Source organism: Vidua chalybeata, chromosome 1 (genome assembly GCF_026979565.1).
Source record: "Vidua chalybeata isolate OUT-0048 chromosome 1, bVidCha1 merged haplotype, whole genome shotgun sequence".
NCBI lineage: Eukaryota > Metazoa > Chordata > Aves > Passeriformes > Viduidae > Vidua > Vidua chalybeata.
This window is the reverse complement of record NC_071530.1, coordinates 49,289,549-49,305,540: the sequence shown is the minus strand read 5'-3', so window position 1 is coordinate 49,305,540 and position 15,992 is coordinate 49,289,549. Positions and strand designations below refer to the sequence as shown.

At 36.3% G+C, this 15,992-nt stretch overlaps 1 protein-coding gene across 11 annotated transcripts in view; it reads right to left on the bottom strand.

The window, feature by feature from the left end:
• The window catches only part of CLASP2 (cytoplasmic linker associated protein 2), a 144,254-nt gene that overhangs the window by 66,739 nt on the left and 61,523 nt on the right, over positions 1 to 15,992 (bottom strand). For all 11 annotated transcript variants that reach the window (XM_053966418.1, XM_053966426.1, XM_053966435.1 and 8 more), the window contains one exon: positions 4,302 to 4,381. In XM_053966418.1, the coding sequence (XP_053822393.1) occupies positions 4,302 to 4,381 (80 nt within the window). The remainder of the gene's footprint in view (positions 1 to 4,301; positions 4,382 to 15,992) is intronic.

Genomic DNA, 15,992 nt, shown 5'->3' with positions numbered 1-15,992 from the left:
AAAAATATCTTGAGAATAGTGAAAATACAATCCTAATCCCACAAATCTTACTCCCCAAAGTTCCAGAGACCTGTGTAAGAGTTATAAATGGGCATTTTAACACCAATCTGTAAAGATATCACTGAATAATGAATATTCATGGCAAAAAAAAAGGCTGAAGAAGCAACATTTTCCTTCCAGAATTTTCCTTTCCTTTAAATTCATCTCAAAGATTTTACCGTTCACCTTTGTGATGAGCTAACCATATCCACAATTTCATTAACTCCACTTAAAAAAATAAATAATAGGAGCAGAGGCTTTAGATATTCTGCTGCAATACTACTGAAACTCAGTTTCAATTTTCATACTCTTGTAATGAAACTCAATCAACATTTTAACTCATGGCAACTCTTTTGGACCTGGGACTCTGAGGAACTAACTGGGCTGTAAGAACACTAAAATTAGAATTTGTCTGAAAAATTAAATTAAAAGGATTCCATAGCTTCTGTATGTATTGCTACTTGAAGACTATAATTTATTAACTTTTACAGTCAGTAAATAAATATAAGGAGCCACCTCTAGACAGAATTCTCACTATACAGTAAGACCACCAATACTGAAGCCTGAACAATCTAATCATGCAAGTCACTATTTGTTTATAAATGAATTAATGTCTTTATTGAACTGTACATGTATAAGTACAGATTTTTAAAGAAGAATAAAAAGCCTACTCATGAAAAAATATAATTTTCAAATTAATTTATTTCCCTTCTATTTTCCTGGACATAACTCAAAGGACGTTTTTTTCTGCTTCCACTGTATACACAAAATTTAAAGTTTTTTTCCCTTCAGACTGAGAAAAACTTAAAGAGAATATGAAGCAAATTAGTAAGCAGAAACTTAATCTAGCGAGGGTTTTGTTTTGTTGGGTTTTTTTTTAGAGTATTTTCAGCTAAAAATACATTTCCAGTTTTTTGGATCCGAAGTTTTTTTAAGTAATCACATCGGGCAAAACTCACCGGCCCATACACAAGCACCTGATGCCACCTGAGACACCATTTAATATATATTTGTGTATACTGGTAGCCTATTAATAGTTGTTAAACAGCCCTAGTTTATTCTAACACTAATTCTCTAAGTACCATACTCTTAAAAAAAATAAGTATTGAGTGTGTCTCAGTAAGCTTTTTTATCAAAATTAATTTCCATTCTGAAAGAAAATTTGTATTTTTCTTTGAAAGTGTAAAGGACTAGTCAGTGATTAACTCAAGATGCAGTTTTATATTATAGTGACACTTCATGCCATCGGAATTCATGACATGATTCAACCTCCTCAGAATCTCCCTTTACCATAACCCTCTTTGACCTGTCTCCTGCTCAGTTCAAACCTTTAATACCCAGAAAGCTCATCTTACAAGAGGACAGGTGAAAATTTCTTTGAAAACTCAGCATTTCTCTGTGAATTTATCATAAAGTAAGATGCAACAAGAAGGGAAGCAGGATGATGCCTTTTGGTGGTGTCTAACTGAGGACTGTTCAATGCACACTCAAATCTCGGAAGTCCTGGTCAAGGTACAAAAAGTTTTTGCAAGCTGTTTCATTAAGTCCTGAAAATATAACTTTTTTGTTGTCAGCCTCTGTGTCATAAGAGACCATGTTGTACAGTATAGTTACTGCTGCAAGACTAAAACATGCTGGGCACCAGGCAAACACAGAAGCAACCTGTACAACAGGTCTACCCTATTAGCATTTCCAGGCAAATAATTGATTTTTTTTCTTTAATTACCTGGCACAAATAGAACTGGACTTAGGAATATTCAAATTGACATTGCAGTGTAGAATTTAATAAATGGTATAATTTTATTTTGTCATGAAATGAAAACCATAACTCCACTGAAAAATCCTGTATTTTCAAGACTGTACATACCTGCCTTAATTTCATAGGAATAAAAGGCAGTATTTTAATAATTTCTTTTCTCCTTGGCGTCAGTTAATTATACTTTTAGCAGGCCAAGATGAAATTATGTGTTCAGCCAATGACATAATACATTTTTTGCTCACAAGTTCCCACATCAGACTTTATAAAAGAACTGAATTTGTTTTCAAACAAATTTTAGCTATTAATGGGAGTTACTCCTAATAACCCAAACACAGAATTTTCTTCTGTTTCAGCAAAGGTTTAAGTTGTAAAAACAGTATGGTTGTAATTTTGAATATGAAGGTACAATCCTGTTACTATAGTACTTTTTGGCACACAGATCCATCAGACTACATCTAAAAATCACCCATCTTCTTCATAAACTGCTGCTATCCATTAGAGGGCAATATAAACACAACTCATTAAAAGCAACTGTAACATCAAAGACAGAAAAATTAAAAGTTCAAACACAAGTAAAGAGAATAACTATACTGACGGAAAGTATTTTCACTATGGGGATTAAAAACTGGGTACAAGTAAACAATATGACATTCCTAAAAAAGATGAGCAGTCATATGAATCACTTACCAGAAAGTCAAATCTACCATTGGAGACCTGTAAGGACGACTTGAAACATATCCACACTGTAAGTAATCTTAATTTATTTGATTAATTCAAATGCACTTAATCTTGATCCAGATTTTAATCTGGTTTTCCATATAGTTTCTTTTCTTACTTTCATTGAAGCCACTATTCAAACTCATAAATGCAGTGAAAAGAGAAGAGAAACAAGAATGGGCCCAATAACATCAAACAACTCTCTCTCCTCATGCTGTCCTTTGGTTTTAGGATAATTTGTTAAACTACAGGTCACAAACATTCTTTCTTCACAAGTCTAACAGAGAAATATCCCCCTTCCTTAGTAATTAACATGGTCACAGAATGTGAAATCTGGTTTTCTTTTTCTGAAAGATCAGAGACTGTCCACAACCAGAAGCATGAAGTTGGCCAGGAAGTTATTATTCCTAAGGACACGGAAAAAAATAATGTTTTTTTATCTTGCATGCTCATCCATGAGCCAAACAGGTAATTTTGGAGTCAGCTACACTCTTCTCTCCTGCCTCCTCACCTCAGCTTGAGGGAGATTAGTAAAGACAAATGTCTTTCTCCTCTATCTCCTGCAGCTTAGAGAATGACCTACCTTCCTAGGCCATTCAGCAGTCAGACAGAAAATAACATGTGTTGGTCCATGTCCTGTGGTCATCCCAGTTTTGTTCCTGCAGTGTTACCAGCCAGCCTGAGTAATTTGAAACTCTGTGTGGGACTGTGCTTGAGACTGCACACACTAAGGCACTGAACTACAACAAACTGCACTGAACTACAAGGAACTATTCTCTGTTCTGTGGAACATGGCTCTGTTCAACATAAAAGGGATAAACAATATTAAGAGTTGCATGTTTTTATCCTCCAAAGAATTTTTAATACAGTCTGAAGAGGCAAAGATACATAAAGCTCTTAACAGTGTTAGACAAAGACTTCCTTGATGTGACAGGGATCATGGAGATTGAGTGCTCCTTCATGAAAGCAGACAGTATTGCTGCCTGCAGAAGCAGATCTAACAAATAACTATGCTTGGGAAATAAAAATAGAACAAAAGTACAAATCAAGAAAGGGGAGTCTTACAAAATCCTTCTGTCATTTGGGAACTATGGTTTACTGAGATTTTGGTTGTGTTCCACACCACGGCTGCTCAAGGAAAACTTATTCAAAATAGCCCTCGTACGCTACACACATATTAAATTACTCAACTATGTGAAAATATCAAATACATGCAATTCCCACACTAAAAGAACAGAAATTCAAATCTGATCTCTTAATTAAGAACTCAAAATCCAACAAGTTCATTAGTATGAAAATAAGGCAGTAGATTAAATTTTTTTAAGCACTACTAGAATAAGGACATGTATACCAGACACACATCATTACAATTCAGGCAAATTTGAAAATACCATTCTTGCTGTTTAAATTATTTGCCTGTATTACTTGATTATGCCTTGAAATTGTAGCCCTAAACTTTCCCAATATCATGTTAATCTTTTTCTTATTAAAACATCCAATTATTTTCACTAGTTCCCTGAAAAGGTTTGAGAAAAGCAATAAGGCATTTTAGCCAAAACACAATGTGGTATTAATTAGTAGGACAGTCAAGAAAAGGTGGCACTTTTTTTGGTAACTCCTGGGAAAATATAAAGAGCTTTCCATGGACACTCTAAGGTCAGAGAGAGGGAAAAGTAATGATGCTTGCTTAAACAATGTAAAATTATGTAAATTTTAAAAGCAGGTTAACCCATTATTACAAATAACATATTTCTGAAGACAAACATGAATATACACAGCATCTCACCTGTACAGTAGGAACATCTGTAAATGCCTTAATAAAATCATCCTCATCCACAGCTCCAGCTCCTCCTTCTTTAGAGGAACCTAAATAAACATAAAATACTGTTAAACAGGATGTAACATACATCAAGGTTTTAAATCTCTTACAACAATCTTTCACCATACGTACTTTCAAACATTTAATATATCTTACAAAAATGCTGCATTTTTGTGTAGATTTGTACATAATGTGTAGAATCACAACTCCTTGAACTCTGACGTCACCATAAGAAAAAAAATTTACCTTTTTTTAACCCAAAATGAACAATTCCAAGTAATTTCCAATTTGACAAATTTAATGGTGTCATAATTTTTATTTTTGTGTCTAATTCGAAACATGTTTCATATAACAATCCTCTAGCAGCTGTTTGCATTCAATTCTGAGACCTGCAACCTGACAACAAAAATGTTCTAAAATAAAGCCCCAAATTTCAAATTATTTACCAAAACAAGAGCTATTCATCACTAAATGCAATTCCTCAGGATGTATTTTCATCTTAACATATGTGCCTTAAGTAATCAACCCTGAAAGTCTGGGAGTTGATTTCTGTGTTTTCCAGTATTTTCACATGAATCTAAGAAGTGTGAGGTACATTTCTTAGTCTTAAGGTTACAAGAATTTCAACAACAAAAGAAAAGACATAGTGAGGAGAATCTGCACTGGAGCCAAATCTGAACTTCGGTGACCTTGTTTTCTGACCACTCACGATGGAACTGTTCTCACATGACAGCCAAAGATGCCCAGCAGAAGGACCAGGGAAGAACACTGACAGCTAACCACTTGCTGGTTTCACACTGGTATACCTTGCAAATTTAATTAACATCTTGTCTTAGAAGCTAAGACAACTCTAAGCAAGAAAACTATTTGAAAACAATGTCTGGAGTTTACTGTCCTGCAAAAACTTACGTTATCAAGACCCATTTTTTAAAGAAATTAGCTCAAGTCTGCTATCAAATCAAAGAACAAGGTCATCAAGTCCAGGCTACGCTACAAGTCTAGAACTCCAAGCACAAGGTGAAGCTTGGCAGAATCCTTAATTATCTTCAATAATTGCATCAGGAAGAAAATACGACAACATATTAACCACATGGAATCAATCCAGTTGAACATTTCCTTTCTGAATGGAAAAACAATCTGTCATAGCAAATGAGTATTTGGGAACAAGTGCCTCTTTCAGAGTGAGGCCTACAGGATAGATGGAAGAATGTCCTCCCTAACTGGAAGAATGAAATGGAGGCATCACACACAGAAGACACATATTTTACTAACTACAGAACAAATAAAAAACATAAAGAAAAAGCATTTAAGAGGCTGAGTAGTCAACCAGAACAAAAAGCTAGGAATTCTTGATGAACCAAATTTTTGGTGGCTGCACTCTAAGAATCATGGTTTACAGACCCTGATCTCTTAATTATAGTGAAGGAAGTTATGTCTGCTATGTTTGTATACATGTGCTGTTTGGAAGTACGAGGGTGTACTACTACTACAAATTTGGTGGCAAACTTACTAGATCTCAACACTGCTCTGCAGAACAAGATCTCTCACATACCTTTGTGGCTCATTAGTGTAAAACCACAGAATCTGGACACAGTACCTGCAGTATGATATAGGAACATCTAATAGATTTTGAGGCCTTAGCTCTCAAAGGATGCTGTAAAGAGATGCTGTACACAACACATTTCAAACATGCGTACCTCCAACACCATCTGTCACAATTGCCAGTGGCAGCCAGAAGAGAAAAAAGAAATTATAACCACCTACTTCTTGTTCCAGAGAGTAGAGGGAACAAACCCTTCCATAAAGTTAATGACTATTTGAGCAGCTAAAAAATTGAAGAGGGAAAGAACACATCCTTCTGCCACACAAACTTGTACAGCTCTTCAAAGGGAGAATACGCTTGTCAGAGCAGAATTTTGCAGAGAGACATCGAGAAAGAAGTAATTTGGCCCAGTGTAAAAGTAGGTGGTACAAACACGTTAAAAGTGGGTGGTACAAACAGCTACATACATGCTCAGTCATAACCTCATTTGTTTGTCCACAAATACTCTGATATTTAAGAAAGTCTCATAGAAACAAAACAATCAGAGTCAATATACAATACCTACTCTGGAAAAGTAAATAGAAAAATGAAGTTATAAAAGCTCTGTATTATTATTCAGTTACACAAATACACAAATACCTATGCTAACACAGGGAAAAAAGTACTTTGCATTCCCATCATTTATTTACCAATTTTTTTTAGGGAATGAACTACAGAAACATTACAAACTGACACATATAGGCCATGAACAGAAAAATACAGAAAAATGTTTGGATTTCAAGTATTTCTAATTCACTGCTGTACATCATAAAGAAAAAGATTAAAAGGAGATGAAGTTGCCCTTGCTAAGTAAGTAGATGCTGTCACCTTCAGTCTGTCCTAAAGTATCGCTTCTACAATTAGGAAACAGCATGCCTTACATGACAGATATTTCTAGCACCTAAACATCATCTAGTAATGCATCCTGAGCAGTAAGGGAAAATCCTTTATCCAAGGAATGACAATCTTTTACTTCAAAAAGAGCAAGAGGACGGACAGACTACTATTTAAAATTAATTTGACATAGTCCAGACACAGAGAACTTTCCATCTTCTTGAGTTTCAACAACTAGCTCACATCTACAAACCAATTTTCTTTTAAATTAATACTCTCCAAAAGTTGTTTTATTAACTGCTAGTAAAAAATTACGTGGTTCAAAGTAATCTGTAAACCACACTTCACTTCTATTTCACTGATCTTTCTCCTCAACTGCATGATGGCATACACATACCAGAACAAAATATGAAGAATAACTTCTCTTCATATAGTATAGAAGTCAGAGGTCCACACTTCCTAAAGAGGAAAAATACTGTTCCATTTTTCCCTTCCCTTTCCAATCTCTAAGTATTTTTACCAATTCTGTTTACCAAGTCACTGTTTCTGCAGAGACAATAAAAAAATGACAGAACTCCACCTGCTGTTTCCCGGTTCAGGACAGTATTTTACTGTGCTAACAAGATACATAACAGTCATACACATGCAGATGCCTTCAAAGGATCTCTCAGGCTTTTGTAAGGCTTGACTCTCCTCCACAAAAGCAACACCAGAGTTTTACTAAATTCTCAATTCAGACAGTGCTGCTTCCAGACCCCAAACTGATATATCTGACAGAGCACATATATAAGCTGTTTTGTTGCTTACCTTCTCAGACCAAGCTTGTGATTACTAATTTCTTATATATCTCTCTAGTATTAATTCCTTCCACTGAAAAGTGCATGTTCAAGGCTCCCCACGGAACATACAGCCCTTTGACCAAATACGGACAAGTTCAGCTACTGCATTCCTGAAGGCAAGAACACTATAAACAATTCTAGGGGTCTTTAACCCCACTGCATTTTTAACATTTTTAAATGCTCAGCACACAGCTAAAATCCAGAGCCTCATCAGCTGGTTAATTATATTACCCTGTCTTTGGACTTGAATCCAACTGAGCTTTTTTTCAGCTGAGACCCAGAAGAAAAAAATTCTCTCATGGAGAGGAATAAAAATTCATATAAGACATTTATGCACATTGTTTGTTAGCTTTCATTCCTAACCTTTACTTTTTCTTATCCTTCAAACCTTCTAGTTAGACAGACTCTCAGAGAGCCCTGGAAGCCTCAGTTCTACTTCAAGAAGCTGGTGAGAATTTATCAAACATAACAGACAGACTTGAAATGGAAGCACATCATGGCAGCTGAAGCCTCTCTCAGTTTTACAGTGGAGTGGTGGGGGGTTTTGATAGGTTTCTCTTTTTTGTGTGTGCATCTTCAGGTTTGTTTTCTTTTTTAAACTGAAGCTCAGTGAGTTTGGAAATAGAGGCAAAAAAAAAAAAAATCCCTCACTTCCTGCAGACTGCTAACAGAGATGACACTTTCATGAGTTAAACATAAAGGTTTCTAACACTTTGCAAGGCCCTAGGAGTCTTTTTTTGGAAGAAGGTTTATTCCAGTCATAAGGCTGAGTTCAGCACTGAGAATAACTCAGCATCAGAAAGGGTACTGTATGCAAGCAAGGGAATTACCCAGCCTTTTGTGAAATCATTTTTTTGACCCAGGAGTTAATTCCTGCGGTTGAGTTCTTCCACTCTTCAGACTAAAACACTTGAAATACTTCCAATATATCACAACTTTGGAATGTTCACTTGCTCTACTGCCTTGATGCTCTCCCCAGTATTATCTGCAAATTTGTACATCATGGGATGACAAAACAATGGGACAACACTATATGGAAAAAAAAAAAAAGATGCTGAATGTGATTTTTGGACTTGTATTCCTGTTTTGAAAAAAAGAACCGCTAATTCAAAGCATGCCTAACTGTTAAATAAAGTACACAAGTGCTGGCCTAAAAGTACAAAAAAAAATTTGCTCCATTTGTATTTGGTAGCAGGCCTTTACTAGTCAAATTCATTTTTTTCTACTTTCATAAGACTTTTGCCAAAAATTTTACAACAAAAAATTTCACTGTGAAAAAAGGGAATTTCAGGGTATAGAAACAAATACTCAAAAACTCTGTTTCACTTTTTGTTCCTAAATACTTTTCTCAAAATATTTCCCTAAAAAAAAAAAAAAAAACAACTATTTTCAGTAAACTCTGAAAGGGATACTGTTTCTCAGATGTCTTTTATCCTGCAGAAGTCTCTAACTGTAGGCAACAACTATCTTACTTAAGAATACACCTACAGTAAAATGATGGGGACTACAATTTTTTTTTTTTTGGAAAGACTAAATGTTACACCTTTGTTTCAGCCAATTCAAAAGCTTCATTTCTTATCTATCAGAGACTGAAGCAAAACATGCAGTTCATTCTCGACTGAAAGAAAAAACTACTGTTACCCTTTTGGCTTTGTAGGTTAACAAACAATCAGCTGTAAATTAGGAACAGACAGCAGCTTCAGCTCTGCGTGGGATAAATGGGCAGGATAAGCTCAAGTACTTACTCAGCTTTTCATATAATAGGTTAACTGGCAACTCCCACTCACTCCTACTGACCTCTCTCATTCTAGCACTGGTATGGCTGAGCACTAAGTCATAAAAGGGAGGGGCTAAACCAAGAATAAAATAAACTGGCTAAGATGAATAGTTTCACTGAGCAAGTTCCCTAGTCTGGCTCACTGTGGGGCCATACAAACACCAAGGCAGCACAATCCAGTGGCTGACTCAGGATACAAATGAGTTAGAGAAGACATGGAAGGAAATTAGCCCAGGCAGCTTAAAAAAGTACAGCTGCTGAAAGTCTAAGTATAGGCTGAGGGGAATAGAGCAATACTTAAACAAAATGAACTCAAGGAAGGACAACTGCAAAAGCTACATGGTGAAATGGACAGCCTCTCTCACAAGACCGGGAGTGGAGTGGATCTAAGGAAAGTGCTGACACCAAACAAAAATAAACAAACAAACAAGCCAATGCACACACAAGCTATAAATAATAGATCACAACAATCCTATCAATGATGAAGACACGAAACCTAATTGTTTCTTCAGCATGGTAGTTGCAATAATAACCACATTCTGTTCCCAGCCATAGTGGGCAGATGTTGCAAGTGTCATATTTAATTATTTGAATGTACATTCTGCTGTCTGTTAGTCTCTGTAAGTGGGATTTTTCCTGAAATCTTCTGTAGCTCTCAGTCTTTGAAAAACCTACTTGTTCATCCTTGGCTCAGGCCTCATTATTTACTATTAAAGTAAATAATGCTGAGGTATCTGTTGGGGGCCAGGGAAGGAAATTTCCAGTGCTTCATGATCTGAATTACAACCCCTGAGATGGCAAGGGTGACTTTTAAGGCAAATTACTCTGATACTACCCTCCTGTACAGACTGATCTCAATCTCAGTAACTCAGTAAGGACTCTCTTTATCTTTTCAGGTATCATGAGATTACAAAAATAGTCTAGAATAGCATCTTTTCCTAAGTCTGGTTCTGTAAAACAGGAAACAAATGTTCAGAAAATTGGCTGGAGACTGAGAAGTTTTGAAAATTCCCTTCAGGTTTTAAACTGCTGAGTTATCTAAAGCTATTTGATATACCGTGCATAGAGACCTTGATGTATTAACAGATTTTAACATTCTAAATGCTCTTATTCCCATGTTTGAAAAACTGATCCGTGAACTTCAACTGACATACTTGAATAAAACCTCCCATAAAACTAGCAAATAAGTATTCTTCAGTCTCAAGTATCTGTATGAAGCACAAAGATTTTCTTTCATCTTTGGGTGATTGAGAGTCACTCCGTATAGATGCTTTCAGCTTGCCTGCTTAAGTTAGGAAAACATTTAAGAGCAACAAAGAAGCAGCAGTTGCTCAAGTAAAAACCACTTGGATTAACATTAGACAAGACTTTTTTTTTTTAGACAAGACCCATAGTTTCAGATAATTACACTGGTAAATCCTATAGGATGGATATAATTAGACCAACTTAGATAAAATTAAGTAGTAAGTAAGATAAAATTAAGTAACTTGTACTGTCAGCATCACTTACTGGCTTTGCTGTATAAGTTAAGAAACAGATCATGCTGCTAATTGACACAACTCTGCCAATAAAACTGTGGGGAAGACCAAACCATTAAGAGCTGCAGAGATTCTAGCTTAGAGAAGTTTTCATCAACTGAATTTCGGCTGCCTTGTGTCCATTTCCTGAGAAAACAGCAACTGCATCTGCAAACAAGTTAACTCCCCATTCTCCAAAACCTCTCTGTTATCATAAACTTTTGCAAGCCCACACCTTGTCTACCAGAGAAACCTCACAAACAGAAGTTCACTGGGAGATTAACTTACTGGGTTGCTCAACACATTTGTCTTATGGTAGTTATTACCTGCATAGAGGGAAAAAGGAGAGTGAGAGAACAACAAAAGGAACCTGTACCAGTCTCATGGGCCACTGCAGTTCATGATTCAGTAACTTAGCCTAAAATGCCTCTGACTGAAGCTGCCTTTGACAAAGATACCCAGGGGCAGGCAACTAGTATCAGCAAACCTGTTGAGTTGTTCCAACATAAGCCAGCCGAGTTTTTGAAATGAATTTCAGAATAATGTTTTTAAATCATCAGATACAATACTAAACCCAAATGAACCTTTTTTTTTCCTTCCCAGCATCTCCACTGGCAAAGCCTTCCTGTTGTTTTTAACCAGCTTAGAAAACAATTCAAGTGACCAAGCAGAATAGAAAAGCATTCACCAGAAAGCCCACTTTAAGGAAACTGACAGATGAATCCTGTCATGTTCAGCCCCAGTGACTGACATTCACTCTGAACTGACTTGTCCACCCCACTTCCTCCAATGCCAAAAATCATCATCCCTGAGGCACCCAGAAAGTCATTCAAACTGAAACAGCAGCATAAACTGAACAAAACAGCACAATATCTTGAAATACCTTTATAATACCTTGTATCCCTTACTTTATCTGCCTATGTTAGAAATTTGGCAGACACAGTTACAGAACTTCCCAAGACAGCCCACCTGTACTGCCCCTGTTCCATTAAAACATTCCTCCTACATGCCAGGGACATTGCTCATGAACAGAAGTTTCCACCCAACAAGTGAGTATGCTGTCTCTGAGGGCTGAGATGCTAAGCAGGTCTCTCCATACAATTATACACCCCATGAGAGAACAGGAGCAGGAGGGACAAGCAGAAATTAGGAGTAAGTGCACTTACAAGGAAGAAAGTGGTGCCAGGTTTTCAACTATTAGGATAGCACATCTCAAGCCTTGAGGTGTGACATGTTAATCAGTTACAAATAAAGGACTCCTGTACTAAGAGGAAGCACAAAATAATTCTTAGGTGGACTGAAGATGACAGCACCAGCACACATGCAGTAAAATTTGAAGCTGCTCTTGAGCATGCAAATTCCTTTGGAATTTTGTATTGAATATTACATGCTTCAAGAAACTTAGTAATGTCTGAAGCTGACTCTTAACACTGAATGCATAGTTTCAGCAAGTTTAGCCTCAATTCCTTTGTACACAGTTTCACAGATATAAAAGATAAGTAATACTCGCTCTTCACAGACATGCTGTGGCCATCAATTCAATTAATAAACATTTACCAAGCACACAGTAAATAAGAAAATTACAAATCAAGGCAAAAAACAATGTTATACTTAGTACAAAGTTTGGATAGCATACATCAGGTAAGACCAAAGCCGGGATGTGGAAGAAGCCAAGCAGTTCCACAAGCAGGGAGAACAGAGATGCCTGTTTTTTTAGGCTTATCTCAAATTGATTAATGTTGGTTTCTACTCAACCGGAAGCTCATGCAGTCATCTTTCAACTCATGCACAATATTCACGCTCCCAGGGTAATCTTTCAAAGCACTCATGTATTACTTTTCTCCCCTGGCACTCAAGTTTTCATAAATAATTAAAAGGACATACATTTGCGACCCTGGCCCATTTGTTCAGTTTCAACAGGTGAGTTTGGGAGTTATTCTAATTTTATAAACATGATAGCATTAGTCTTATTTTCAGTTTTTAATGTAACTTACTAATAGCTTATTTACATTTTACTTTAATTTGATCCTAGTTTTACACTTGAAGGGGAAAATTGCACTAATTATTTCACATTACAGAAATTACTGAGAACAAGCAGGAACACAAACAATTGATTTGTACCATCTGTAATTCTGATGCTGAAACAGAATGGTTTGAGATACTGTGACGTAATAGTTTCAGTAATATAGAATTTTCATTACTCTTGTCAGTGCCCGTTTGTGTATTCCTTTCTGGAACAATTTAAACAGACACTTCAATAACAACAATTCACACCACCTGTCACCACAAACTACACAATTACCATTTCTGTATCTTCTAGATAATAAATTTTTATCTTTTACTTCTAGAAGTTCACTAGAGTAAGACAGAAGGTCAAAATAACTTGACTTTGAAGTGTTGTTTTTTCTCTTATATTTTAAAAAACATTTAATTTATACATTCCAAAAAATAATTTCCAACACAGGTGCAAATACTTACATTACAAAAATAATTTCCATTCCCTGCTTCTCTGTTTGAAAGCATATACCATTGTCAAAAGAAATCAAACAGGTTTATTAAGATTCTTCTCCCACACACCAACACACCACCCTATGAAGAGGAATCACACCTGCTACTCCACAAAGCAGCAATGCAGGAACATTTTGGAATGGTTGTCTTTGCTTACTCTTCAACACAGTCACAGTCCATAAAGACTCCAAGTTGCAGGATCAGCTGATTTTAGTCCATCTTCCTCCTCCCTCTTTTTCCTTCTAGTTTAACCCGCATGAAAATACAAACAAATTGCTTCCCCTTCCTACTGCTTCAAATAATCAGTACTCAGTGTCAGCAGCTAAACATGGCGGGGGGGCGTGGGTTGTCTTCCTTATTCTCTTCACTGTCTGGTACAACCACGATTGCCAGTAAGATGTCTGGGACCAGAACCCCAGGCAGAGATGTCACAAGCAGGCTGGGCTACATCTTGCGGTGTGCTTTTATCTCCAGACCTCTTCATTCGTGCTCCACTGGCACTCTCTCCCTATTTTATCCATTTATAAGCGGACTTCCAGATTATGAGCCTTTTGAGAAAAGACTGTCTGATATAGTATCATGCTTATATCAACATAATGAATCCTACAATTTAACTGAAACTTCCAGAAATTTAGTGAAAAACAGGGTAGTATGAACTATCACTTGGGTGACACACAGAACACATAGACCAATGAACAGTGCTATGGACACATATACATATTTTCTGAAGATATATGTATAGGTGTGAATACATATATATATTCATAATTTATCATGTTTGTTTTCATTCAGATTCCTTATTAAGGTGTTTTTCAATTCCCCTGCTGAAGAGAGTTGCAAAGGAAAGTATTTACTACACAAATGGAAACCCCAGAGATTGCACAACCATTTATAATGGTCCAAGGAGAACAGAGCACTGATTGTATGGAAGGGAACCCTAACATCAAGTGTCATTCAGGGGAATAAACAACAACAAAATCCAGTAACTCTCAGAAGACACAGAAAGTTGAAAGTCCTCTTTCCTCTCTGAACTCTGGATTAGATTAAAATAGCTGCAGTTCATGACCACAGGATTGCAAACCAGCAATTCCATGGGCAAGGATCTCTTGGGATGGAAGTGAATTGACATTAACTGTGGGAAAAAGGAAGCAAACAGGCATTCTGCAACAAATTCTCTGATTCAGACTCTGATACCCAAGGCTAATCTCTAAGGCTGCTCAAAATGACAAAAAGACTTTTTAGCTGGGATGTTGAAGAAAAATCCTTGAATTTTACCACCACCTGGAAATCAAAAAGGAAACAAAGTGCCACAGAATGTCAGGGGTGCTTTGCTGACTGATATTACTTCAGTGCAGCTTTACATCATACAAAGGACCAGGGTAGAACAAGGAAAACCAAAAAATCCTGGTTTATTTTGCACAACAAATAGAGCACTTTAGAAATCACTTAATGAGGGCTAAGAAGAATAATAGAGGAGACATTAATGAACTTTCTTTCTGCAGAATTCAATTAAAAAAAAAAAGAAACCCTTGTGGGCATTAATTATTATGAATTATTTTTTCTGTTTTGTACAAGTGAACATAGAACTCTCTTGAGTCTGGAGATAATCGATACAGTGAGCGTGAATCTATCTTGTTTCAAGTCCATTCACTAACCATGTGTATTTACAGTTCCACAATTACTGAAGCCCTTTCAACACTAATGTTTTTTAACTACAGCACGTAGTTCTAATGAGGTTAGCTTCAACTGGCTGAGGATTCACCTATCTTTCTGTCTCAGATTTGTTTTACACAGGGCCTTTTCATTTAAATTTTGTCCTACTAAAGCCTCTAAAGGCTTCCAAATGTCTTCTGCTAGGAAATCAAGCCAAAAAAAGCAAATAAGCACCATTTTAATACTTTTTAACAAAAACCTGTATGTCTTATTGAGAAGGGAAAAAAAGCATAATGACACATACAAAAACCTAACTTAAAATTTCCTAAAGCTGGGAACAGCTTCCTACAGTTCCTTCATGGTGTAACTATAGTTCTCGCAGCCTTCTACTGCCAAACTGTTCACCTGGTTCAACCAGGTTTTCCAGTTACTTGATTTCTACAGATACATTAGATACATCAAAAAGTGTAACAATATTGTCAGTGTAAAACAATAACCAATACATAATATTGCCAGCCCACCAATGTACTAAAGATTAAAAAAAACTCCAATGAAATACAGATAAAAATACACCATGCAGTATCTTCCTGCAGGAAACACTGCAAAAAGCATGAAGTTCACCTTGTTTCAAATCACAACACTAAGACTAATGCTCCAGCCCCACAGAGATTTCTGTAAAACAATTCAAAAGAAAGTTAACAGAAACTTCTGTCATGATTATATTTCATCAGCAAGCATTTCTTCCAAATGCCAAATGGCTCTCTTGAAGAATCACCATTTCTACATTTAATCTACTTTGAAGAGTACTGACCTAAACTGACATTTTGGGAAAAGAGAGGATGCCAGACTTCTTGTTAAGGCAGCCTGTGGTTTCCTGCTAACACTTAAGATTACATAAAGCTTTGAAATGGTATACAAGCAGGCAATTCCCTAGAAGACTTGGAACAG